General features: G+C 36.5%; 1 protein-coding gene across 3 annotated transcripts in view; it reads right to left on the reverse strand.

Moving 5' to 3' along the window:
- Positions 1-26215, reverse strand: part of nlgn3a (neuroligin 3a) — a 275946-nt gene that overhangs the window by 176135 nt on the left and 73596 nt on the right. For 2 of the 3 annotated variants that reach the window (XM_048175657.1, XM_048175658.1), the window contains exon 2: positions 22474-23136. In XM_048175657.1, coding sequence (XP_048031614.1) covers positions 22474-22942 — 469 coding nt within the window. In that variant the 5' untranslated portion in view covers positions 22943-23136. Of the gene's footprint in view, positions 1-18961; positions 19022-22473; positions 23137-26215 lie in introns of all 3 variants that reach the window. The other variant, XM_048175656.1, reaches the window with a different exon arrangement.

A 26215-nucleotide genomic window follows, 5' to 3' on the forward strand; every position in this document is an offset into this window, starting at 1 on the left:
TGATATTAACCTCAGAGGATGGCAGCCCATCTGGTCCACTGTTTCCATACACTTCAGCATTTACAGTGAGCTAATGCAGCCTCTTTGACCTATGCGTCAGTGTAAAAGCTCACTGAATGTAAAGTGCATCCCATTCTGAAGAGCAGGAGAAGTGGGTCAGAGTGACAATGGATTGAGCCCAGATTTACATATCAGAAAGGTCACAATGTGGCGAGGGACCTATTGGCGAAATGTTGACTTCTAACAATCCAAGACGGTATTCACTTTACTGTCTGTCTCAAATCCTCCTTTGGGATTCTCTATTTCACAAACTCTCTCATTCCTCAGCGTTTGTCATAATATTTTATCTTTTGTTATACTTCTGGAAATGAATTTCAATGTGACGTATACAGAGGAATATTAAAGACTGTTGATTTTTAGAAGGCAGCTCTCTGACTCTGAGATGGTGAACGGGAACATGGTTTGTGTAACATTAGCAACACATTATTAGCTGTTTAATAATGTAGTCAAGCCAAAAGCTAATCATATCAATTACTGTTATGTGTCCGACGTTGTAAAGAGCGATACATAATTCGTTACAATTCTGATACATCGACTTGTAGACAACCCTGTATAATTTGCTCTTCCTCTTCTTCTTCTGAATAAGTTTCTTGCTGAATTAAACCAATATTTCCACTTGCAATTGTGTAGCTTTTACTACAGTTGAGCGAGTGGACCAGGTAATAATGAAGCAAGGGTGTAGAGTTACATTCAAGCTATAGATAGCCAGAGATTTTTTTTTTTTATAAATTTTTTTAACTGCCTATTTTGGGGCATCATTAAATATGTGCCGATTCAGTGCGCGGCCCCTTTAAATCTCGCGCTCCCTGCCCCTGAGCTCTTGACTATAATACAGTGCATAAACAAAGTTCACACAGTTAAATCCTCAAATGGATCTTTACAAAATGGTCATTATGCATGCTGCATGCATGCTTCGGATCATGTGAGTATAGTATTTATTTGGATGTTTACATTTGATTCTGAATGAGTTTGAGGCTATGCTCAGTGGCTAATGGGGCTAATGCTACACTGTTGGAGAGATTTATAAAGAATGAAGATGTGTTTATGCATTATACAGACTGCAAGTGTTTAAAAATGAAAATAGCGACGGCTCTCTTGTCTCCGTGAATACAGTAAGAAACAATGGTAACTTTAACCACATTTAACAGTACATTAGCAACATGCTAACGAAACATTTAGAAAGACAATTTACAAATATCACTAAAAATATCATGATATCATGGATCATGTCAGTTATTATCGCTCTATCTGACATTTTTCGCTATTGTTCTTGCTTGCTTACCTAGTCTGATGATTCAGCTGTGCACAGATCCAGACGTTAATACTGGCTGCCCTTGTCTAATGCCTTGAACATGGGCTGGCATATGCAAATATTGGGGGCGTAAATATTAATGATCCCAACTGTTACGTAACAGTCAGTGTTATGTTGAGATTCGCCTGTTTTTCTGAGGTCTTTTAAACAAATGAGATTTACATAAGAAGAAGGAAACAATGGAGTTTGAGACTCACTGTATGTCTTTTCCATGTACTGAACTCTTGTTATTCAACTATGCCAAGGTAAATTCAATTTTCCATTCTACAGCACCTTTAAGGCTCGAAGAAATTATTTTTGCAGGAAAACATTTTTAAATATGTAATTTTGATGATCAAAGATAAGAGACTGCATTGACTGCAGGTGGACTTTAAGTATCAAATAGAGGTAAAAGATTTACTGGAAACAGTTCTTAAAAGTCCATATGAAATTGAATTAACAACCCATTTTACTTCTGTAATGTGCAGGTATTTCCAAGTGCAACAAGATAAAAATGCAGAGTAGGAACTTATTCTATCTAGCAGGAACTGACAAGATGGTGAAAAGTGGGCGTTCCGTACCAAAATGGCTTGGGTCAATAATGCCTGTAGAAACTGTCCTTTAGCATTCCCATTCATCTCAATAGCAGTTGCTCAGCTGACCTGTGACTGACCAAACTGTTTGCTGCTATCCGAATTCATGACCCCTAAACCTAACCATTTGTCAACCAGATAAAACCATTTTGGTCTCTTTGTTTATATGAAGGTATTTGTATATAACATTTACAGTTACAAAAACATATATTTTTTGTACTTTTGGATAGATGCTGAACAGAATCTAAAACGTAAGAAGTATTACATATTTACAGCTATAGAAATGTAAAATATTTATGAAAATTTATATCACAAATCATATTGTATTGTTACATTTTTACAATTTTATAGATATTTTAGATCCCTTAACACTCATACTCAAACATAACCACCAACAGTATAATATATATTATACACATTATATAGTTTCATCCGTTAAACCTAACCCTAAACATTTCTGCAAAACAGAGCATAAATCATTCAAACACGTCCATCACCTGAAACACGGCATTTCGCAATCGGTGATGAAGCAGGCGAGAGTGTAAACATAAACCTCATAAAGCTTGTCATAAAGCTTCTTAAAGCAGCAGATTTTAAATTTTTAATGAGTGCGGTATTTGACGGTTATGATCGATATTGAGGATGGAGATGAAGATAGTTGAATAAAGACTTGAATTTTGGTCTATTTCTCATACAACGCAATCATATGACTTTGAAGATTTGAATTACAGAGAAATTAATTACTTTTATGATCATTTTACTGTCCTTTTGTGACAAACAACATGTATACGTTTGTAAAGTTGTTCTTATTGTACGTAAATGATTTAAGATTTAAATCCTGTCAATGCGTCAATATCATATATTTTAGTATCTATGCAAATGTAAGTAAATGTATGAGTGGTAAAACCACAGGTTACATAAAACATCTGAATTCTCATAAACTCATAACAGATGTAATCATCTCTCCTTTCTTTTCCAGATACAGGAAAACCTGATTGCGTAGATTTGAAAGCATAATCAATATTTAATTTATTTATTTATCTTTTTGGGGAAAATACACAAGCAAGACTCATTTAACCTGAAACAATATCAAGCCATTTTGAGTTTTACTTTAGAAAATATTGACGCCACAAATTTCTCATTGAAAGTAATGAGTTAGTAAACAGAAGCTAAAGGCACTATTTCTAGTAACACATAGAGCTCTGCAACACGCAACAAGATCAGACACCTTGAGAGTGTGAATGTGTTGTTATTTGCTATTATTGCCATAACCTCATCTTTTAATGTAAAGCAATGCGTACACTTTGACTATTGATTATTACTCTCACCATTTGTGGCCTAGGTAATGTCAGCACAAAGGAAAGTTATTTCTGAAGATTACAATAAAGTGGACTAATGAATTGTTTACAATAAAACCAGGAACATGTTATTAAGAAATAGGGTCAATTTTGACTTGATGTCGACTTTAAAGGTTAAGGAGACTATAATCCTAGAGAAAGGACAGCCAAAAATTTACACCAGGGATTTAGTAGCCCAGAGGACTTTTATATCACAGGCCTTTTGTTTTTATTACAAGTGCTGGATAAACAGAGGGCCACATTATGAGCTGTCCTTGCCTTTAACGCCGCGGCAATAACCAAGAGTGACTGCGAAGAGCGCTTATGAAAAAGAACCGTGCTCGGAAACCGATGATTACATTAAGATCGCTGAAACATTTTTATGGAAAACCTCAGCAGTTTCTAAAGAACGTTATTGAAAGCATACGTTCTGTACTTCTGGACTGGATGAAATACCAGCGACGCATAGATCACAAAAACGGCAACAGCCCGACCTTGGAAGAATAACCAGCCCTTTATTTGAAGGACTAGCAACAAAGAGCATTTGGGAGACACTGCGCTCTAAACAGGCAGATATACTGGGCCAGTGAGCAGTGTGGGATCTGAACGAAAACTTCCTGGATAAGCTGTGTCTTGCATTTCAAGTCGAACTGAATGAAGCGCCACTGGCAAGACTCTGCTCATGCCAGGCCTATGGGCTGCCACACATTTAAAAGAGCTGTTCCATATCAAGCGGAGGGGACATCCGCTTCCCTTGTGCCTTTCTTCCTTAACTTCCGCCCACCCCTTTTCTCCGTTTATGCCATTGCTGTTTGCCATGCAACTTCTCTAGCCTGCGGCTACACGCGCACACATTTCAAACCTCGGTAAAGTTGAGCGATCCAAAAGCAATTTCCATGCCATTTTATTGTCTGTCACTGCTCAGTCAGAGCCTAGTTCAGATTCCGACACTTAGCCGTTTCCATCACGTTGGCAGACTGCTGGAATATGATGGCTTGTCTAATTCACTGCAAATTCGCCTTTCTCGTGGGAAAAAAACCCCTGCTACTCTCTGAATGCCGTGTAAATACGTTCTCTGGTTTGATCCCATCTCTCAAACAATTAAACTGCACTAAAGCAGGAATTCTCTCATAATAAGTGACATTTGAAATAGCTCCCTAAAAGACATTTCATCATGCGTGCGGGTTTCATGTGTAGCCAACATCAGAACATTATGTTAATAAGCAAATAAACATAATTGACCATGTACTTGGGGAATGGTATTAATGCAATCTTTAAAAACATCCTTTAGCCATTAAACGTTCTCTTAACAGCAGGGAATTCTTAAACTGAATATATAAACAGAACTAGATACACTGAAGATTGCACTGAAGTTTAGACTACAGAATTCATTAGAAGTGCCTCCTGCTAGGATCATATGTATATGGAATATGTATATTAAATATTCAAAAATAGAAAATATTTATAGTTTGGTTCTATGCATTACTGCAATAGCATAACAATGAATACGTTTATAGCCATTGATCTTGGTTAATGTTAATTTATACTAATACATTTTAACATTTCAAGTTGTATAAATTAGCATTAGTTAATGCAGGGGTCTTCAACAGAGAGTCTGCGGCGGTTCTGCAGGGCGTCCAACAATTACGGTTTGATCTCAACCCAAGCTACGATTAAGAAGCTAAACGATTCATAATCTCTCCACATTAAAATATATCAAGTATAATTAAAAAATACGACCCTGTACATAAATATTGATAAATGTAACGACCAAGCATATAAATAACTTAAAATGGCAACTTAAAATGGTGATTTTCAGGGCTTGAAAAGAAATGGAAATTAATAAAATGTTAAAAAGTCATTGAGATTACATTGAAAATTCTAGAGTGAATAAAAATATTTCCTATTTCATTTAATCTTATCATCATGTGCAGTCTCTATAAAATTATTTTGAATTATGATAATGATGATTATTATCAATATTATTAAGATATTGTCAAACCTGAACAATAGTATATTTATAAATCAACATTAGCCTAGATTAATAATTCTGGCAAACATGTTGTTCACTGTGAGTTCATGATATCTAAATCATTAACTGATGTTAACAAATTGATTCTTATTATAAAGTGTCACAAATTTTACATTCAACATGAAGTCATGATCCAACACAACACCAAAACATGCAAAAATGTCCTTGGCTAAACTTGGAAAGTTACTAACATTGCAGTTTTCCAGGTTGACGGTGTGAATGCCAGACAAACTGTCAATGTTGGCATCTGACTAGTTTCTACCAGGTGACAGATGAAATTGTGCCAAAATACCATTTGATGGCTTTGATTGGACATACAGACTTCTTTTGAAAGTTGATGAGCCAATTTATTGTGTCATTTTGTTCCCAATCAAAGGCATATTAGCATTTTATTTTTGACTTGTAGCATTTCCCCCCTGCTGTTTATGACCCTTTCAGAACAGATATGTGACCCATTTTCAGTTTCGCGAAAGTAGAAACACTTCTTTAAAGTCAACATGAAATCAGATTTGACCCTGATTACTTAAATGTTCCTGGTCTTATTGTGAACGATTCATTATTCCAAAGAAACACAAAATGTTTAATCAGTGTCAGTTCTGTTTTGGTTTTGGCTTCACTGTCATGTTTTCATGTCTTTTTATTCAGGTGTATCTCGTCATGTAATTAGTCACTGCATTACTCATGTTTCTATTGTTCCTTTGTCTGACTTTGATGTTGTAACCCCCTGTCGGTGAGTCTAGTTTTGTCAAGAAAAGTCGAGTTCACATTTATGTTCATGTTATGTTCTTAGTCAAGTTTTGTTCACTTTGGATTATGTAAATAAGCTGCATATGGGTTCTAAACTCCAGCTCGCCTTCAGTGGACTTTTGCTACAATCAAACTGTAATAAATTGCTCCATCATCTTTTTTTGGGTCACCAATTCCTCTTTTTTAGCCTCTCCCTTCCAACAAACTGTTATATATAGACACCTTTCATTCTTTAAAAAACAACAACAACAACAACAACCACAAAAAAGTCCACCCACATTTATTTTTTTTTTTTCCCTTTTTTTTTTTTTAAATTAGCCGAATGTGCTGTCTCACTTGGAAATATGTAGGCCTACATCACTAAAACTGAACAGTGAAATTAATAAAATAAAGAGTTTGTTTCACTCAAATAATAATGAAAGTTCATTGTACTTAAAAAATGTGTGAACTCAAAATTTCATTGTAGTAAGCTGAACTTAATGTGATTGATTTGAGTTGCAGCAGATTTCTAATTCCCAGCATGCTTTGTGCTTTGACTGTATAAATAAATGTTGAAATTAAGTGCTATTTTGGGTGTTTTTGAAGATTAACATAGAGAGACAAGGTTAGTGCTTAATGTTGTGTTTTTTTTTTTTTTTTTTTTACAGGGGGTTCTGTTAAATTTTCAAATGTTAGTCAAATTCAATGTTAGTTTTGTAGGGTTACCATTGTGGTGAAGAGTATGTGGTTAGGTTAAGGATAGATATATAAGTCGCTCAGGTATATTTGTAGCAATAGCCAACTATGGAGTCAAATTAATGCCTTAAAGTTTTGCAAAACACAAAAAAGAATTGAGCAATAAAAAAATGTTTTGCAAACAAAAATAAAGAATTGCAAAGGAAAAATAAAGTAATGAGCGGAAAAAAAAATAAGTTTTGCAAACAAAAATAATAAATTGCAAAATAAAATAAAGTAGTGCAAAAATAAAAATATAATCAATTACTAAAATCAATGACGGCTGTAATCCTATTTTATCTTTGCCACATATTTTCATGCTCAAACCTACTAAATTATTTGCAACGCTCATTATATTTTGCGTTTCAGTCAAGCGTGTGTTCACGATACCGGTTTTCCTTTGCGCTGCACTTTTCTGTGCGGTTCTCTTTATGGCACTTGTTTGACGTGGGGGTGGAGTCAAGAAACGGGGGCACGCCCCCACGAAATGCATTGGAGGGGAACATAATCGGCGACAGGTGAAATAATTCTTTGACATGGTTAAAAATAATGAATGGTTTGTTTTTGTTGGTTTGTTTAGCATATGTCGTCGCCGATTACGACCCCCGCCAATGCATTTCTTTTAGTAATATGACCCTTTGCGCTCTGTCTCACTGCCTGTATCCACTTTTGTGTCCTTAAACATTCGTTTTTTGGGGTCGACAGCTTATAAAAACTTATTTCTGGGTTTTTTAGCTTGTTAGCTGTACACCTTGTCACACAGCAGCTTTTAGGCATTGTTCTGTTTTTTGTAATGAGTCAGAAAAGACAAGAAGGCAGCCTCACGCAATACAAAGTCAATGGAGATGGTTGGATTGTTTTTCCCTCGGTGGGCGTGGTTTTCAGATTATAATAAATGCGCTCTGTCTCTATGCTTGATCTGTTCTGTTCCGATCTGCGTCTCCTGCCGATGACGTGTTTCGCGGGGGCGTGCCCCCGTTTCTTGACTCCACCCCCATGTCAAACCAGTGCCATAAAGAGAACCGCACAGAAAAGTGCAGCGCAAAGGAAAACCGGTATCGTGAGCGCACGCTTGACTGAAACGCAGAATAAAATGAGCGTTGCAAATGATTTAGTAGGTTTGAGCATGAAAAATATGTGGCAAAGATAAAATAGGATTACAGCTGTCATTGATTTTAGAAATTGATTATATTTTTATTTTTGCACTACTTTATATTATTTTGCAATTTATTATTTTTGTTTACAAAACTTATTTTTTTCTGCTCAATACTTTATTTTTCCTTTGCAATTCTTTATTTTTGTTTGCAAAACTTTATTTTTGTGCAATACTTTAAGGCATTAATTTGACTCCATAGCCAACAATACATTTTATGGGTCAAAATTATTGAAAATTCTAAAAATCATTAGGATATTAAGTAAAGATTACGTTCCATGAAGATATTTTGTAAATTTGCTACCATAAATATATCAAAAATGTATTTTTGTGAGTGGATATGCATTGCTGAGGACTTCACTTGGGCAACTTTAAAGGCAATTTTCTCAATATTTAGATTTTTTTGCACCCTCAGATTCCAGATTTTCAAATAGATGTATCTTGGCCAAATATTATCCTATCCTAACAAACCATACATCGATGGAAAGCTTATTTATTCATATTCATATTCATGATGTATACATACAAAAAATTGACCCTTATGACTGGTTTTGTGGTCCAGAGTCACATATACTCTATGTTGTTTGATTATATACATGCAAGTATATAATGACAGTCTCTTTGATAGATATAATAGCATGTGTTATTTGCTATCTAATATTTAACCAAGATCTGAATGTCTTTATGTAAATGAACTGTATGTAATTAACATAATGATGAGTGGAGCAAGGCTGAGAACTGTGGGATTGAAGGGATGCCGGTGACGTGATTGTTAATGAGAAACATCTGTGCAAAACACTGGCCTTGCTCCACTTCCACGGCTCTCAGCCCCACCCAACTTGTCACAAAAATTTTAAGTTCTACTAACTTTAAAAAAAAAACATTTGAGAATTTTTTTTACCTCAAAACATTTGAGTATTCTGAACTTAAGTTTTACAGTGCAGGACAAGCTCTGAAGATCAAATTATGCCGAAAATACTCTGTGAACTTGATATGACAAAGCAAAAAATTGCTGTGAAATGGCAATTTTATATTATGTCAATGGATATATTTTGTGGGATCAGAAATATGATTTTAAAGCGAATAGGGAATTATTATTTTGTCATTTACTGTTGCTCCCTCAAAAAAAAAAAAAAAAAAAAAAAAACTTCTGGTAATGGATAAACGTGTTCTTGCATAAAAATGTTCTTCCATGGAACGTGAACTTTAATGTGTTCACTAAATGTAAGACCTTTTATAGGTGTGTATGTGTGAGACTGTGATTCAGCCTAAGTGTACCTCCATTCTCTGTCACATTTTCAGCTTTTCCACCTAACATAATGTCTTGATAACATTTTCTTTTGTAAATCCCTAGGGCAAATTGGATTGAAACAGCTCGACAGAGTGGATAGACCATCAACAGGCTCTTAGAGCACAAGCGTACTGTTGCCTGGCAACCCTTACTGATGATTTTATGTTATGCAAATTTGTTGGAATTTACATAAGATTTCATGTTGCTGCATGTTGAGACTAATAGGTTATTTTTTGCTGTGATCAAAAAGATTGCACTCTAACAACTAAAATCCTAATTTTGGAGTTCAGAATCGTGCTTTCTAATGCAAATGTTTGTGTTCCAAGTTCAAAACTTCAACGTTTAACTTGCATTAATATATTACATGCTATTAAGATAATCAGCATGTGGCCTTTCAAAAAAAAATTCAAACGGTTCATCACAAATATAAATGCCTCATAACAAAACAACCATTTAATGCAGGCAGTCATTTAGCTTAAAAACAAAACTAGCATTCAGACGGGTTTCTTTTTTAATGCAAATTTAAGCTATCAGCCATAATATTTGTATATTCAGCAAATCTAAGTATATTAAGCATCTAGAAAAGAAAATAAATGAGGTAGAGTAAATGCGAGCTCTCGTTCCTGACCCATATACAGACAGACGGCTCCTCTAGGGAGGGCTTGCTCCCTTAAGACTTTCTCTCACACCACATAGATCATTTAACCAACAGCGCAAACTCACTGCAAATTTGTTCCAAACTGCAGTTTCCCCCAAACGCTGTTGTTAACAGTTTAGCAGCAGCTGCTGCTGTGTAAAGACATTGGTTTTGATGCTTAGCTGTTATTTACATTTCTCATAACAAGATCACGGGAGACTGTGACGGTAGTGCGCGTCTTGTGATGCCTGTCTCTATTCTCTGATTCTAGAAGCTTTTCAGGGAACGTGTTGCCGTAATCTAATGCAGAACACAATGCCATTATTTTTCAGACACCCCACAAATGTGACAGATATTGAGTTATTTTGTTTTTTGCAAGGTTTTACACCTAAGAATCTGACATTTTGTTTAAAATCATGAGGTGAATAGTGCAGTGTATGTAAGCGGAATAATTTTACATGGAGTGGGTCACCTCATGGGGGCGGCCATGTTGAGATCACCTGACCAGTTGAATACCGCTAGCTTTATCTTTGTAACTCCCCTGATCTTGGATAATTTTGCTTGTGGAATACATAAATAATGGCAGGTTGGACATTTCTGGTGCATTTCTACATTGGTAGAATTGGTAATCGTAAACATCTGCTTTTGTCTAATGCTTCATCCACACCTCTAAGTGTCAGTATAAGTCCAAGACAGCTGTCATATCGAGCAGGTCAACATAAATTAAAAAAATGATTGTAAGTCCACTTTAAAGGGTTAGCTCAAGTTGGTTCAATCTTAATGTTATGAAGTGAGAAGGATACTTTTTTGTGCGCCAAAAAAAACAAATAACGACTTTATACAACAATATCTAGTGATGGGCGATTTCAAAACATTGCTTCATGAAGCTTCGAAGCTTTACGAATCTTTTCACCCATCACTAGATATTGTTGAATAAAGTCGTTATTGGTTTTTTTGCACAAAAAGTATTCTCATCACTTCATAACATTAAAGGGTTAGTTCACCCAAAAATGAAAATTTTGTCATTAATGACTCACCCTCATGTCGTTCCAAACCTGTAAGACCTCCGTTCATCTTCGGAACACAGTTTAAGATATTTTAGATTTAGTCCGAGAGCTTTCTGTCCCTCCATTGAAAATGCATGTACGATATACTGTCCATGTCCAGAAAGGTAATAAAAACATCATCAAAGTAGTCCATGTGACATCAGTGGGTTAGTTAGAAGTTTTTGAAGCATCTAAAATACATTTTGGTCCAAAAATAACAAAAACTACGACTTTATTCAGCATTGTCTTCTCTTCCGGGTCTGTTGTATATCCGCTTTCACTCCACAGTGACGCTGCTTCTTCTTCTTCTTTCCTGGTTTACGGCGGTTGGCATCCAGCTTATTGGTGCATTACCGCCCCCTTCTGCTCCGGACAGTGACGCTGATGACGTGTTATCCGGTGCGCCCGAGCTTCGTTTACAGTCTGAGCGAGACGCACGCTGTATTAAAACTATTCTACATTGTTTGTATTTTGGTATTGCTATATTTTTTTAAATGGTGTGTAAGTGTGCATGTCGCGGATGCCAACCGCTGTAAAACAGGAAAGAAGAAGAAGAAGCAGCGTCACTGTGGAGTGAAAGCGGATATATATATAAAGTCGTAGTTTTTGTTATTTTTGGACCAAAATGTATTTTCGATGCTTCAAAAACTTCTAACTAACCCACTGATGTCACATGGACTACTTTGATGATGTTTTTATTACCTTTCTGGACATGGACAGTCTACCGTACATACATTTTCAATGGAGGGACAGAAAGCTCTCGGACTAAATCTAAAATATCTTAAACTGTGTTCCGAAGATGAACGGAGGTCTTACGGGTTTGGAACGACATGAGGGTGAGTCGTTAATGACATAATTTTCATTTTTGGGTTGATCCACTGTAGTCACATGAACTGTTTTAAATATGTCTTTAGTAGCTTTCTGGGTGTTTGAAAGTGTAAATTGTCTTGCTGGCAATGCAGGCCTCACTGAGCCATTGGATTTTATGAAAAATATCTTAATTTGTGTTCTGAAGATGAACGAAGGTCTTATGGGTGTGAAACAACATGAGGGTGAGTAATTAATGACAGAATTTTCATTTTTGGGTGAACTAACCCTTTAAATGTTTTTACATTTTGAACATGATGTTTTTCATTTCTATGTAAGCTTGTTTCTGCCGCGGAATAAAAATATAAAAAGGTAATAGTGTCCAACAGCGGTCGCCTCCTTTTTTCAGCCGTGCTGTTTCCGAAAGTACTTTTTTCCATTCATTTCTCTAATAGGGATTTTTAAAAAATCTTCATTAAAGCATTATAACCAAGTATTATTAACCAAGCTAACCAGCAACAAGGTGAATCACATCACTTCAAACCTTGATTTGAAGCAAAAATATTTTTGAAAAAATCGGACAAAAGTTTCAAGTTATCAATTTTATTATTCACAGTGCTTTATTGGAGAAGGCAGAGCTAAACAACTCTTTTGGTGTGTGTTGCTTTTTCAAACTCTCTGATGGGTGTAATTTTTTTACCAGGAATTCCGCTGTTAAGCACAACAATTTTAAGACCTTGGGTGTGCATTATTTTCTAAAATTCAACGACCCAGAGTCAATTATTACGCTTATACTACAGTTACCACACCTCAAGACACTATTCCGATGTTGTATTTCTACTAATATATAGCGAAACTATAGGTTTATCTCAAGAACCACACAGTTACCTCACTGGTGAGAAATGTTATGCATCTTAAAGGTGCTAAAGAGGATGTTTTGTTTTATACATTTTTGCAATATTACTTGAAACTGTCTTTACTAACTGATAAAAGACTATTTATTAGGTGCACTGAAAGGAATAATATTAATATACATCATCTGTGCACGAGGTAGGGCCTTAAAAACATCAGCCAATCGTTTACGCGATCATCGCGTAAAAGATTGGTCCTCTGGCTTGTCGATCACTGCCGTGATGTTCCTTGTGAGAGACGAGCGCGGCTGCGCGCTCCAGTAACTTTCCACACTCCACAGGCGCCGCATGCGATGTTTTTGTCAGGAGACAGGAGTAACAACTGCAGATTATGAGTTACCTGCGGTGAGTCCGACATAATGAATCCACTAACACGATACAGTGAATGCCGGTGGTAAACACTCGTGTTCCAATACTCATGCACGAATTTTGGGAGGCGTTCCCTCGAAAGGAAGGGGGGTTGTTCTTACGCATGCGCTCATTTCAAAAACTCAGTAACAGTCTTTGGTTTCTCAGTTGACGAAAAGATCCTCTTTATCACCTTTAAGTTGCTAAACTATTTTACTGATTAATTCGTCAGAGCAGCACTCACCAAACGTTTCTGTGCGAGTGTGTGTCCGTACTATACAGTTTGTGTGTATGTTTGAAAGAGAGAGAAAGCGAGAGAGTATACGCTTTCAGGACACGTGTTTTGTGGCAAAAACCATGACAATTTGTCATTTTCATCCTATTGTTTACTCTATTTATTTGCTTGGTCAGTGTCGTTGTAGGTTTTGATTCTTTTGCTAGTCTGTAAGGACCTATTGAGATAACTGAAAACATTTGGCAAAGTGATATGGAACTGTAATGTGGTCAAGACCTGCTAGAACTACTTTAGCCGTGCGTTTCCCTGAAAATAATTGCACACCTTAGAACGTTGGTCAACCAATCAGATTCAAGCATTCAACAACCCCCGTAGTATAAGTTGAAATAACGTGGGCTGACTGCTTCAACAGAAGCAAATGCTATTGATTAAGAACCTCGTTGCTCACAGTCGGGCTGTCTTGAAAGGTTTATAAGTTATCGTTCAAAATCAGTTTCCCGATTTTTTTTCTAGTTTATATCTCACAATTCGGACTATATGATAATTTGCAAGTTTGTATCTAACAATTCTGATTTTATTTCTAAACTAAAAAGGCGCAATTTCCTTTTTATTTTTTTATTCTGTGTCAGAAACAAGCTTTGATTCATTTCAGAGGAACAACACTTATTTCATTATGATCTTTTTGTTTTAAAGGATTAGTCCACTTTTAAATAAATTTTCCTGATAATTTACTCACCCCCATGTCATCCAAGATGTTCATGTCTTTCTTTCTTCAGTCGAAAAGAAATTAAGGTTTTTGATGAAAACATTCCTTATAGTGGAAGGTAAAAATTGCAGTTTCAGTGCAGCTTCAAAGGGCTTTAAATGATACCAGATGAGGAATAAGGGTCTTATCTAGCGAAACGATCTTATCTACGGAACGAACGCGGCGCTAGTTTATTTTTTTTTCCGTAAGTAGAATAGGAAAGGCGTAGGACATACAGCGTAAGCGTTTTGGAGAATACGGAAAGCGTAAGCACGTATAAGGAGTTAATTTGTGTTTATAAAGCATATACAGTTGTATTTTTTTCGAAAATGACAGATTGTTTCACTAGATAAGACCCTTATTCCTCGTCTGGTATCGTTTAAAGCCCTTTGAAGGTGCACTGAAGCTGTAATTTTGACCTTCAACCATCTGGAGGCCATTGAAGTCCACTATAAGGAGAATAATCCTGGAATGTTTTCATCAAAAACCTTGATTTCTTTTCGACCGATGAAAGAAAGACATGAACATCTTGGATGACATGGGGTGAGTAAATTATCAGGAAAATTTTATTCAAAAGCAGACTAATCCTTTAAGTGTGCTACATGCAGGTGCTAAATAATGCACAAATTACTGCCAGAAAATGAATCATGTTGCCATTTTTCTTCAAATGCTTGTTATCCACCAGTTTTAGGTCTTGGTGAGTTAACAGTTTATGAGGAACAAATTAGTTTTATTAAAGGAAATATAATAACAACATGCATATACAATATAAAATTAATTTGTTTTCTTTAAAAATGCAAATTAGTGGTTAGAGGAGGTCGTGGGGATTCACTTTCTAAATCGCCCACAATACAATCATAAAGGCAGCAAGACAGCATCTGTGACATGAAAATAATTTTGACTAATCCTTCAATTTGAAAAAGCACAACAATATACTTATGATAGAGGTCTATATGGGAAAGTGCCTAAATTGATGATTTTCTGTTATCCAAACACACACGTTTCAAAAGTATAGCCACAAAAACTAAACATTAAATGTGTTAAGACTAATGCGATACAATCACTAACAGTCCTGTCTGAGCAAACCTATATCAAACTTTCACACAATACACACAAAGTTATTAGGAAGAGAAATGACATAACTACCTGTAAAGTGATGTTTACAGAAATAACATCGGACCTTTATCCACCTAGACAGTATTCCCACCACTAAAAGGGTGTTTTAGACAACATCTAAACAACACACATTATTGTGTGGAAGAATTAAGTGCTTTAACAAAAATACAAGCTTCACATTTCTGCTTTTAAATCCTCCTGTACAATTTTCCCATAGACCTCTACTGTTAATGCACCACTGTACTATTTTTGTTTGTTTGTTTTAAACTGAGGAGTTAGTCTAAATTATTTTGTGGTTATTGACAACAAGTCACAGATGCTGCCAATACAGCTTAAGCTGTTTTTAAACTGGGAACATTTCTCAATGAAATCCAATGAATCACAATGAGAATGGATCCCTAAATTCAGCTGATCTGATTATTAATACTATTTACTGAGTGTAAATGTTAACTCAGACACTAAATTCACAGTAATGTTTTATGTTTGATGTTGGTATTTTCAAGGTTATAATTATTATTGCATAATTATAGGAGATGTGTTAATAAAGCTTTCTGGATCCCATTATCAAATGGAATTTGCCTGTTGAAAAATTGTTTGCAGTTACAGAAGCATTGTTTTTAAAAACCTGCATCTAACTAGATTGCAAATGTCATGAATATGAAAATATGAAGCAAACACCATTTCAGTTGTTGCTTTTAGTCCGTATCTGTTGGCTTCGAGGTTATATATTATATGCTTCTCTAACACATGCTACATTTATTGTAACTTTATCATCATGGTTGTTGCTTTTTAAAACAATGCATTGATTTTAACATTGGTGCAGATGTTTCTGTAATGACAGACTCCATATTGTGGCTGCAGGAACACTCACAATCACTCATGTCATATGATATTACATGTTCTGACACATATCAAGCTGTATGACATCAGTGACTCATATCTTACTGTATGATGCTTTGCGTTATGACAACAGTGACACAACACTAAATAAATTGGATGCTCTGTCTGTTAAAACATGAGTTCAGCATTACGTATATAATGTATATAGGTCATTGTCAAGAAATGTTTTCATGGTGTGTGTGTGTGTGTGTGTGTGTGTCCATGACTTACTACATGTTTGATTTAGAGTAATACGTCATAGTAATTAATTACTTAACTCTTGGAGTGTAATGCAAAAATAAAAACAATGAATTAAAATGTAGCAATTAAAAAAACAACAACATTTTGTCACTAAAATATCAGCAATTTGCATGTTACAGTAATCACCATTACATTTAAATGGGTTGTACTCAGGGATTATGAATACTAATAATAACAACATCATTAATACATAAAGCTGGAAGCAGCAATTAAGGGGCCAAGCACACTAACTGCAAAAATGACTAATACAAGACATTTGTTGATGATTTTAGGATTTTAAATGGTTGAAGGTCAAAATTACAGTTTCAGTGCAAAGGGCTTTAAATGATACTAGACGAGGAATAGAAAAATCTTATCTAGCGAAGCGATCTTATCTATGGAACGAACACGGCGCCAGATTTTTTTTTTTTTTCTGTAAGTAGAATAGGGAAGGCGTAGGACATACAGCGTAGGCGTTTTGGAGAATACGGAAAGCGGAAGCACGTAAAAGGGGTTAATTTGTGTTTATAAAGCATATACAGTTGTATTTATTTCGAAAATGGCCGATCGTTTCACTAGATAAGACCCTTATTCCTCGTCTGGTATCGTTTAAAGCCCTTTGAAGGTTGAAAAATCATCAAATGGATGAAAAATCGAAATCATATGATTTCATTGCTTAAAACATTTGACCAATATGTGGCGCTATCACCAAACTGATGTGCTCAGGTCAGTGTGGGGTGACAATGACATACACAAAGTTTGGTGTCAATTCAGCAAAGCCTTGCAGAGATACAGCCTCAGATTCAGTTTCATATATTTATATAATTAAATTGCAACCTTTGTGATTCACACTAAGCAATATTGCATTTTATATTTAATGTTGGTATATCGTGCAGCCCTAGACTAAACAGTTTTTGTGCTTGTGTGTGTGTCATTCACTGAAACGCAAATTTAGCTGCAGCCAAGACTTTGCGCGACTCAACTTTTCCCACTCGGCGATTAACAAATGGGTCTTGCCCCACAGTTTAAAAACCCCTGGTCTAGGAGGAGTTCGAAAAAGTAGGTTTTCGGAGAAATTCAAAATGGCGGACAACATGTTTGACTGACTATATTTCTGACCACAAGGTGGCACTGCCCCAAAACTTTTGAGTACCTTCAAGGCATCATGCCGAGGACACTTACAGAGTTTCGTAATGATACACCAATGCATTCATGAAATATAGCATTTTACATTAAAATGGCCAAACTGTTTAGAAGTTATACGCAAAAATAGCCATTTTTTTAATATCTCTTGACCACTAGGTGGCACTGTGCCGAAACTGTGCATGTAACCTTAGGTCATGGTTGTTATAACACACACCAAGTTTGGTCTGAATATGGTCAAGCGTTGCAGAGATATAGCCTCATGTCCATTTTGGTGTGTTCTTCGCCGAATTCCTTCACGCATTATTACTTGAACTCCATAACTTTTTGTCGTCATTGTCTGACTATGATCTGGTTCAAGTTTCATGAAAATCAGAGCAATGGTCAAGGAGGAGTGTGATAAAGTATTTTTTTGTTGTTGTTTTGTTTTGGGTTTTTTCGGAAATTTCAAAATGGCTGAATTTTTTTCATGGTGGAAAATTACATCATAGGGTGCAATCAAATTGTCTTGAGCCAAGGAATCAGAGGAAAAATTGAAAAAAAGAGGGAAAAAAAAAGTTCTAGCCTTTACAGTTCAAAAGTTATTTGTATAAATGTGAGTGCAAATTTGGACAGTTGGTGGGGCTAGAGGTACTGAGATAGAGAATCTAAAATTGCTGTGGTTAATGTTCAGACTGTCCTTTACCTGTGTGCCAAATTTCATAACTTTTTCCACAAGCGGTGCTATGGGCTGCCATAGACTCCCATGGCAGAAGGATAATAATAAGAGCACTTTACAATAGGTGCCTACACACTTTTGTTGCTTGGCCCCTAATAATAATAATACAATGCGTTTTCATTATCTATGAATCATTTATTATCATATCATATCTAGAAATATTTCACAGTTTTTCTAAAAATCAGTATGAACTTTCTGTTCAAATTCTGAATTATTTCCTCCCTGCACTTTCTATCCAACCCTGTCCTTGCTATTAAAACTTGCCCATTTAAATATAATAGTAAAACTGCTCATGGTCAAAAAATGTCTTACAGTTCAATAAAACTGTAATTTTCTCTTACAATCTTTAGTATTTAGTAAACCATTATGTTGACCTTGTCAAGCTCAACAGACAAGAATGAATTAAAGCACAATAAGTCAACATTCCTGTGCGTTGATGCCTTCTTGACTGTTGAGCTGACATGGTGCAAAAACATATTTGCTACAGATCAGTTTTTAAGTTTTTAACGTAACAAGGTTGAACATGTGAACACCAAACATTGCTTTAACAATTTTGAGGCGCAAAATCAGGTGACAAAATTATTTCAATAATAATCTTTTCAAATGAAATGACAAAAATAAATAAATAAACATTAATGGCACCATTTCATGAGAATGACTTGCATGTCAACCAGTATAACTGGGAGTTGTCTACATACACACTGTATAGTAGTCTGAAATAGCACATATTCACAAAAAAATAAAAAAATAAAATAAAAAATAAAACCCTATGTTGAAAGAAATATACAGACATTTTTTTTTAACGCTGCTGAGCGTACAAGACTGTGTAGTTGACGGAGATATCCCTTGGGTTCAAGAGAGGACGTACCAGTCGCTCTCTTCTCTGTATTTGGCTCCAATGTTGGCTTGCTTACATACCTCCTTTTCTACATATTTTCTTGTTGGGTTTTCTGGCACATTCCTTGGATATTCTTTTGACTGTAAAATGAATAAAAGACTACAAAATAACAGAAGGCTCTGGAAGAAACGTTTGAGGAGAACATGCAACAACGTCACTCCCCCTCCCCACAAGAACAACAAAGAGAACCTGTCCAGAACGTTAGCTGGGGTGCTTTGTCTTTTGGGCAGAAAATATTCCAAAAAAAGGTGGAATTGATTTGCTGCACCCTGGAACACAAGAAGCCTAGTTTCACATGCACTGCTATATAAGACCCTTTACAAGCACAAGATAAATTGACAGAACTCTTTCTCAATCCAATCCCTGCACCGCTGCATCACTCCAGGTTTTGTATGAGAAATGCACGGCTCTGTTGTATGATGCACCAAATGTGCTTTGAGAATGTGACCAAACAGATGCAGAGAATTGCTGTAAGTGTGCTCTAATTGAGCTGCTGTAAGTCCATTTTGGTTTTATGACTTAAGTTTTTTTTTAATGACATTTTAAGCTGTAATTTTCAATTAGACAATAGCTCTGTTCCAAAACATAGTGCACTAACTAGACAGCATTCTACTGTATGCATTGGGGTCTGCTGCAGTACCAAAAGCTAGGAGGCAACATTATGCTGTATTTTTAAATACCTAATTTTAGCCAAATTAAAATGCAATAATTATTGTATCCTTCACAGTGAAGGCAATGCATTTGCACCACGCTCATTAAAAAAAATTCTAAATGAAACATTCATTCCCCCCCTCCCCCTCCAATATTTGTGAACTATGCCTTATTTATGTTAGTATTTTGTCGTTAGCTTAGCAACATGTTAACGTTAAACTAACTCTTTAAAAATCAGCCGCTTGTGAGGCTGCAGAACAGTAAGGATCAAGGGTATAACAACCTTTTTTTTTTTTTTTTTTTTTTTTTTTACAAATTTCATCAAGTTTTTAATGTTGTCTATGTGGTGTTTTTAATATGCTTTAAGAAAAACCATGTGCAAATTCATGTCAACGCCATCGCCATTGCATTTTCTCCTTAAAACTGCAATGAAAAAAGACAGTCTCAAAAAATAGGTTTGAAATCGCTGGTGTCTGTGATGTCACAAACTACCTTGTAACCTATCACTTCAATGTGCCGATGGGCTTTGGAATTAACAGTGAATGAGTTATCCTGGTATACTTTTCTGTTGATATGAAAAATTGTGTAGATTTAGCAATATGGTGGGTGTATGATGCAGGGGAGATGCAGGGTTTCTTATTTTTTGGACTTTAAATTTTATGCAATACAACTTTGTTAGATATGAATGTTAAAAATTATTATTTTGCACAACATAGAGGAGACAATAACGTGTTTTTTGATGCTTTAGCTGATGTGCTATGTTGAGCTCACCTTGAGATTTAGCCAACATTAGCACACATGTCAGTTTGGGGCAAGTCGTCACATATGACAACTTGCCCCAGTACAAATAAGCACATAGAATATGCTCAAAAAAGAGGTTCAACATGTTAAGTCAGCTATGTTCAGAGATTAAACATGTTAAGCGAGTTATTTGCAGTATTCCATTCAGTTATCATGGATCTATGTGCAAGCCAGAGAACGTTTGAGTTTAAAGTTCAAAGTAAAGTGGTCTTGCCACTTAATGTGTATTGTCTGGATTGAAATAATTGTTTTTCCAAATTCTCTAGGCATGATTGTTTATATTTCCAGTTCTGGTTTGAATTTAAAAATTATAATAACAATTAAGTAGTTGTGTTCTTATTTTTAGAAAATCTAGTGTGACAACTTACCCGCCGATGGGGCAAATTGTCACAAGTGCACATTCTCTATTCAACAGTCTACAACTCCGTAATGAGATAAGATATGAAAATGTAATGAATACAACATATGTGCCCAAGACTTCCTTCTTTCATTTGGTATGACATTTATACCAATGTGATGTATGGTGCTCAGTAAATGTTAGACAGTGTGAAAAGTGTGACAACTTACCCCGCTCTCCCCTATATTAAGATGTTATGATGAACTATATGCCTTTCTCCACTGACATTGTGAGTTGTTCAAAGCGTTTGTAAAGATACTGATTGTTAGAAGGCAGCTGTTTGACTCTGAGATGTCGAATGGGAACATGGTTTGTGTAACATTAGCAACACATTATTAGCTGCTTGATAACATAGTCAAGCAAAAGGCTAATCATATTAATTACTACTATGTGTCCAACGATACAATTGTGCAGAGTTTCCCTCAGTAAGTTGACAAAGTGGATCTCTGAGCTCGTGTGAGTCAGTGGAGGCGGGGCTAATTAGCATATTCATTTATACCAAATGAAGCAAGGGTGTAGAGTTACATTCAAGCTATGTTAAGGCATTAAGATTTTTTATTTATTTATTTATTTATTTTTTCACAGGAAAAAAAAACGTTTAAATATGTCATTTTGGTGATCAAAAATAAGTTTTAAGGGATAAAATGATTGACTACAGGGGGACTTTATCCAAATGAAAGTTTATCCACTTTTTGGAAGATACTGCAATCGTATTTTAAGAGTTTTGTTGTTCTTGGGTACATGATAATAATGATGCCAACTGGCAGCGACGGATAAACAAACAATACTTGGTAATCCTACTACAGCTAGCAACAACTGAGATCAAACTGTACTGTGACATAGGCATCAGTTGACCAATGAGACTTTAAAATAGGCACAGTAGCGTTTTTCAGTGCTTGCCTTTGATTTCCAACTGACACTGCATTTCCATGCCCTCATAATGAACTTTACGCATTCCTATCTGTCAAAGTCTCCGTCAGAGCTTTCTCTAGCATGTAGGCATCCTTAGAAGGCAGCTCACTAGGTTTTGGACCAGAGCTAGTGCTTTTGCTTTCAAATCTGTAAGAGTTTGTAAGAAATGCTCTTTGTGCTGGGGTGATAGTCATGAATGCAAATGCGCAACTTGATCACCGAATTCTTCAAAGATCTTAAGTTCCTCAAGACAGGCTTTGAACATTAACAGAAGAAAGTGGGACAGTAAAGGGTCTTACATGGTTAGGACTGATGCCACAGGCCTCTTGTGTTCCAGAACATTTTAGCAACTCTACAAAAGCCTCATTCTGGCATCAAGCAAGCTAATCTCGGATCGCTAATCCCCCAGAACAGTCAAGACAGTGAGGAGAGGGAGGTGCACCAAGATCATTACATCCAAACTTCATGTCAGATTAGAATCTGAGCTCTTACATTAAAAAGATTACTTTCTCATTGATTGCTTTCTACTGGCTTTCTTTCTTTCTTTTTGGTTTGCTCTCTTGAACAACACAAAAGAGGAACCCATAACAGTGGCATGGAAGGGAAGAGTTGATGGAAAGACTTCATGACAGATCAAGTCAAGATGAGGAACGGAAATGGTGTACACAGACACAGCATGCGCCGGACGACAACTCATGCTTCAAACACAACACAGGAAGTGATAGAATGTAATAGCGAGATTTTTTTCTTCGTTATACCCGACACACTCACCATCCTCCGTCGGAACATAGATGTTTAGATACAAACAATCCTCGTTTTGATCTTGTATGTAAGTGGCAACTATATCCAAGTTAAAGGTGAACCAAATTGGCATCATGATCTCCGGAACGGCATTGTGAATGTTTTGGGGGCACACTGGCGCAAAATGAGTGGCGTTCTTGATCCCCGACCAAGACGAGGGCGGCTCAGGGGGTAGGAAGCGTTTCTCGGCCACTGGCGGGGCGGCGTATGGCACTCCCAGGTATTGGTCCACCGGTCCCAGGATCTCGCTGGGCAATGGAACCCGCGCGCCCCGTAATTTCCCGTACTGCGTGTTCACGGTGGGGTAGTAGCCTTGTCCCCAGACGAGTGTCATACACCAACAAAAAATCCATATCCACAGAGAAATGTTACGAGCCCTGCCACCGCAGCGGTCCTGCTGGTGCAAAAGGAGCCGGTTTTTGCGCACCGCTAACCACATGGTCTGTTAAAATGGGCGCTGCTGCTAGATGCCGACGTACGCTGAGAAACTCCTCCAGCACGTGTCTCCTGCCTTCAGACCCTCAAACACAGCCCGATTACTCCTGTCATTGAAGAAAAAACACATACACGAGCACCGTTCCCCTCTGGATGTATCCTCATTCACTGTCCAGTATTCTCATCAGATCCTCTCTCCTGCAGGAGAAAAACAAAACAGGCAAATGTGAAATGAGACCATCTTTTATTCTCTTGGTTTTTTTTTCATGCGCATAGAACAGCACTAATAAATATGTCAGTGCTCTCAATTCATCCAAAGGATTGGACAACTACATGCAAATAAAAGCTCTGCCGCAGATTGATTTAAACATGTCTCACAATGCCTACACTCTTCAGAAACAGGGTTGACAGTCACCTGGTGGATCACAACTAGCTATGTTCAGATGTGATTGTGAACACTGCTAAATGCTAATAAATGCAACTAGCCATATAATCCTGCATAGATAGGATAGCAAAATAGCATGTCAAACTCTGTGTGCCCAATCAAACTCAACAGTGTTTTGGTTCATCAGTCAGTTGGTTAGCATTAGCCTGTAGCCAAATTAGACAGATGCTAACACATGGACAGAGACTGTGTCCGAGAGCTGAAAAATGCTTCCTCTGCAGGAAGGATTCAGAGTTAGGAAAGCAAAAAGGCAGGTCTGAATCCATTGATCCTGTCTACTGAGATACATTCATCTGATTGATTTTTGAAGGCAGCATAGATGTATCCTTCGCTGCCTTTAATATCCCGTCTGAAAGATGCAGTTGGTGGTCAGTTTGTGTGTAAATGTACATTTTTTAACAACTTTTTATTTAATTTTGAACTGGAAATTTGTATTGTAATTTGTAGGTATTAAATATTTGCTAGTTATCACTCTGTTTTGTTGTAGAACATTATCCTATCTGAAATCATTTTGTGAGGTACATTTGTGCACAAACACTGCCTGTGAAGTCATTGTCTGATAGAGCAGTGAGGCAACAAGTCAGCTGCCTAAGCTTTAAGAGGCAGCCAGAGTGTGACATTCTCTCATCTACAAAATCCACAAGCAAAACTGCAAGGTAGAAAGAAATACAACCCATACTACATTAAATACGGTTTAGCTTGCAGCGAGGATAAACCTGGTTTGTGCCAACCAAACATTTAAACTATAAAGCAAATGTGGTCACACTTTAGTTTGGGGTCCAATTCTCACTAACCAACAAACTATTAACTACGACTTTTGCCTCAATATACTCCTGGTTACTGCTTATTAATAGTTAGCCAAAAACAACCACGGCGACGTAAAAGTGCATTACCAACGCCGACAGATGAAAGGATTCAATGGAATCAGTTCAATGGAATCAATTCAATGGAAAGGATTCCGGAAGAGAAGACAATGCTGAATAAAGTCGTAGTTTTTGTTATTTTTGGACCAAAATGTATTTTCGATGCATCAACAAATTCTAACTAACCCACTGATGTCACATGGACTACTTTGATGATGTTTTTATTACCTTTCTGGACATGGACAGGCTACCGTACAAACATTTTCAATGGAGGGACAGAAAGCTCTCTGACTAAATCTAAAATATCTTAAACTGTGTTCCGAAGATGAACGGAGGTCTTACGGGTTTGGAACGACATGAGGGTGAGTCATTAATGACATAATTTTCATTTTTGGGTGAACTAACCCTTTAAGTTTAGGTATTGGGTGGGATTAAGGGATGTAGAATATGGTAATGCAGAATAAGGCATTAATATGTGCTTAATAAGTATTAATAAACAGCCAATATCCTAGTAATATGCATGCTAATAAGCAAGTAGTTAACGGATTAGTTCACTTCAGAATTAAAATTTCCTGATAATTTACTCACCCCCATGTCATCCAAGACGTTTATGTCTTTCTTTTTTAAAGTCGAAAAAGAAATTATGGTTTTTGAGGACAACATTCCAGGATTTTTCTCCATATAGTGGACTTCAAGGACTACCAACAGGTTGAAGGTCCAAATTTCAGTTTCAATGCAGCTTCAAAGGGCTCTACACAATCCCAGCTGAGGAATAAAGGTCTTATCTAGCAAACACGATTGGTCATTTTCTAAAAAAAAAAAAAAAAAAAAAAAATGTATATACTTTTTAACCACAAATGCTCATCTTGCACTGCTCTGCGATGCGCCATGGATTTCTTAATCACGTTGGAAAGGTCACGTGTGACATAGGCTAAGTACTCGCAGTAGGGCGACAAACTCCATCTCATTTTCTTCTCCAACATCAAAATTGTCCGACTTTAAGTAAAGACCGTTTTTTACAACTTGTCAGATTGTCCGACCTCCTCACTCGCTTTCTTTCAAACACGATCCTTTTCATTTCTGTTTCTATAAATGTATGAAGATGTACAGTGACGATGATTTTGTCCTCCATTGTTGTTTCGAATTTCTGCCTCAGCTCGCTACATCACGTCACTACTAGAGCAAGCTCCTGATTGGTTAACGCGGCACGGAAATTCGCCAAAGTTCAGATTTTTCAACTTGCGCGATTCGCGCGAATCACGCGTTAAGCGCGTCAAACGCCCGACTCGGTTTTGCGCGGTACTTCCACCTATGTCATACGTGACCTTTCCAACGTGATTATGTAATGCGTGGCATATCGTAAGCATTTATGGTAAGTACATGGTAAGTACATCGTTTTTATTTTTTTTTAGAAAATGACTGATCGTTTCTGTAGATACAACCCTTATTCCTTGGCTGGGATCATGTAGAACCCTTTGAATGCATTTAAACTATAATTTTGATCTTCAACCCGTTGAAGTCCACTATATGGAGAAAAATCCTGGAATGTTTTTCTCAAAAACCTTCATTTCTTTTTGACTGAAGAAAGAAAGACATAAATATCTTGGATGACATGGTGGTGAGTAAATCAGGAATATATTAGGAAATTTTTATTCTGAAGTGAACTAATCCTTTAATAGTGAGAATTGGACCCTAAATTAAAGTGTTACCGAAAATGTTGCACCAATAACTAGCGAATGACCGTGTTATTGTTGAGCTTATGCTCTTCATAGTTGTATTCATACATTTTTAATGTTTGATTTTAAGGGTATTTTTTGTTTCTTTTGTACAGTAAGCTATTTTGGTACTCACTGTGTTTGGTCATCCAATATAAAATCTAGGTCCTGAAGCCAAACCAGTTGAGAGCCACTCAACCAGTAAATAAAACATACTGTACGCAGGTTTTCCATCGAGCTAAAATAGCAACATC

The sequence above is a fragment of the Megalobrama amblycephala genome, linkage group LG23, assembly GCF_018812025.1.
Source record: "Megalobrama amblycephala isolate DHTTF-2021 linkage group LG23, ASM1881202v1, whole genome shotgun sequence".
Taxonomy (NCBI): Eukaryota; Metazoa; Chordata; class Actinopteri; order Cypriniformes; family Xenocyprididae; genus Megalobrama; species Megalobrama amblycephala.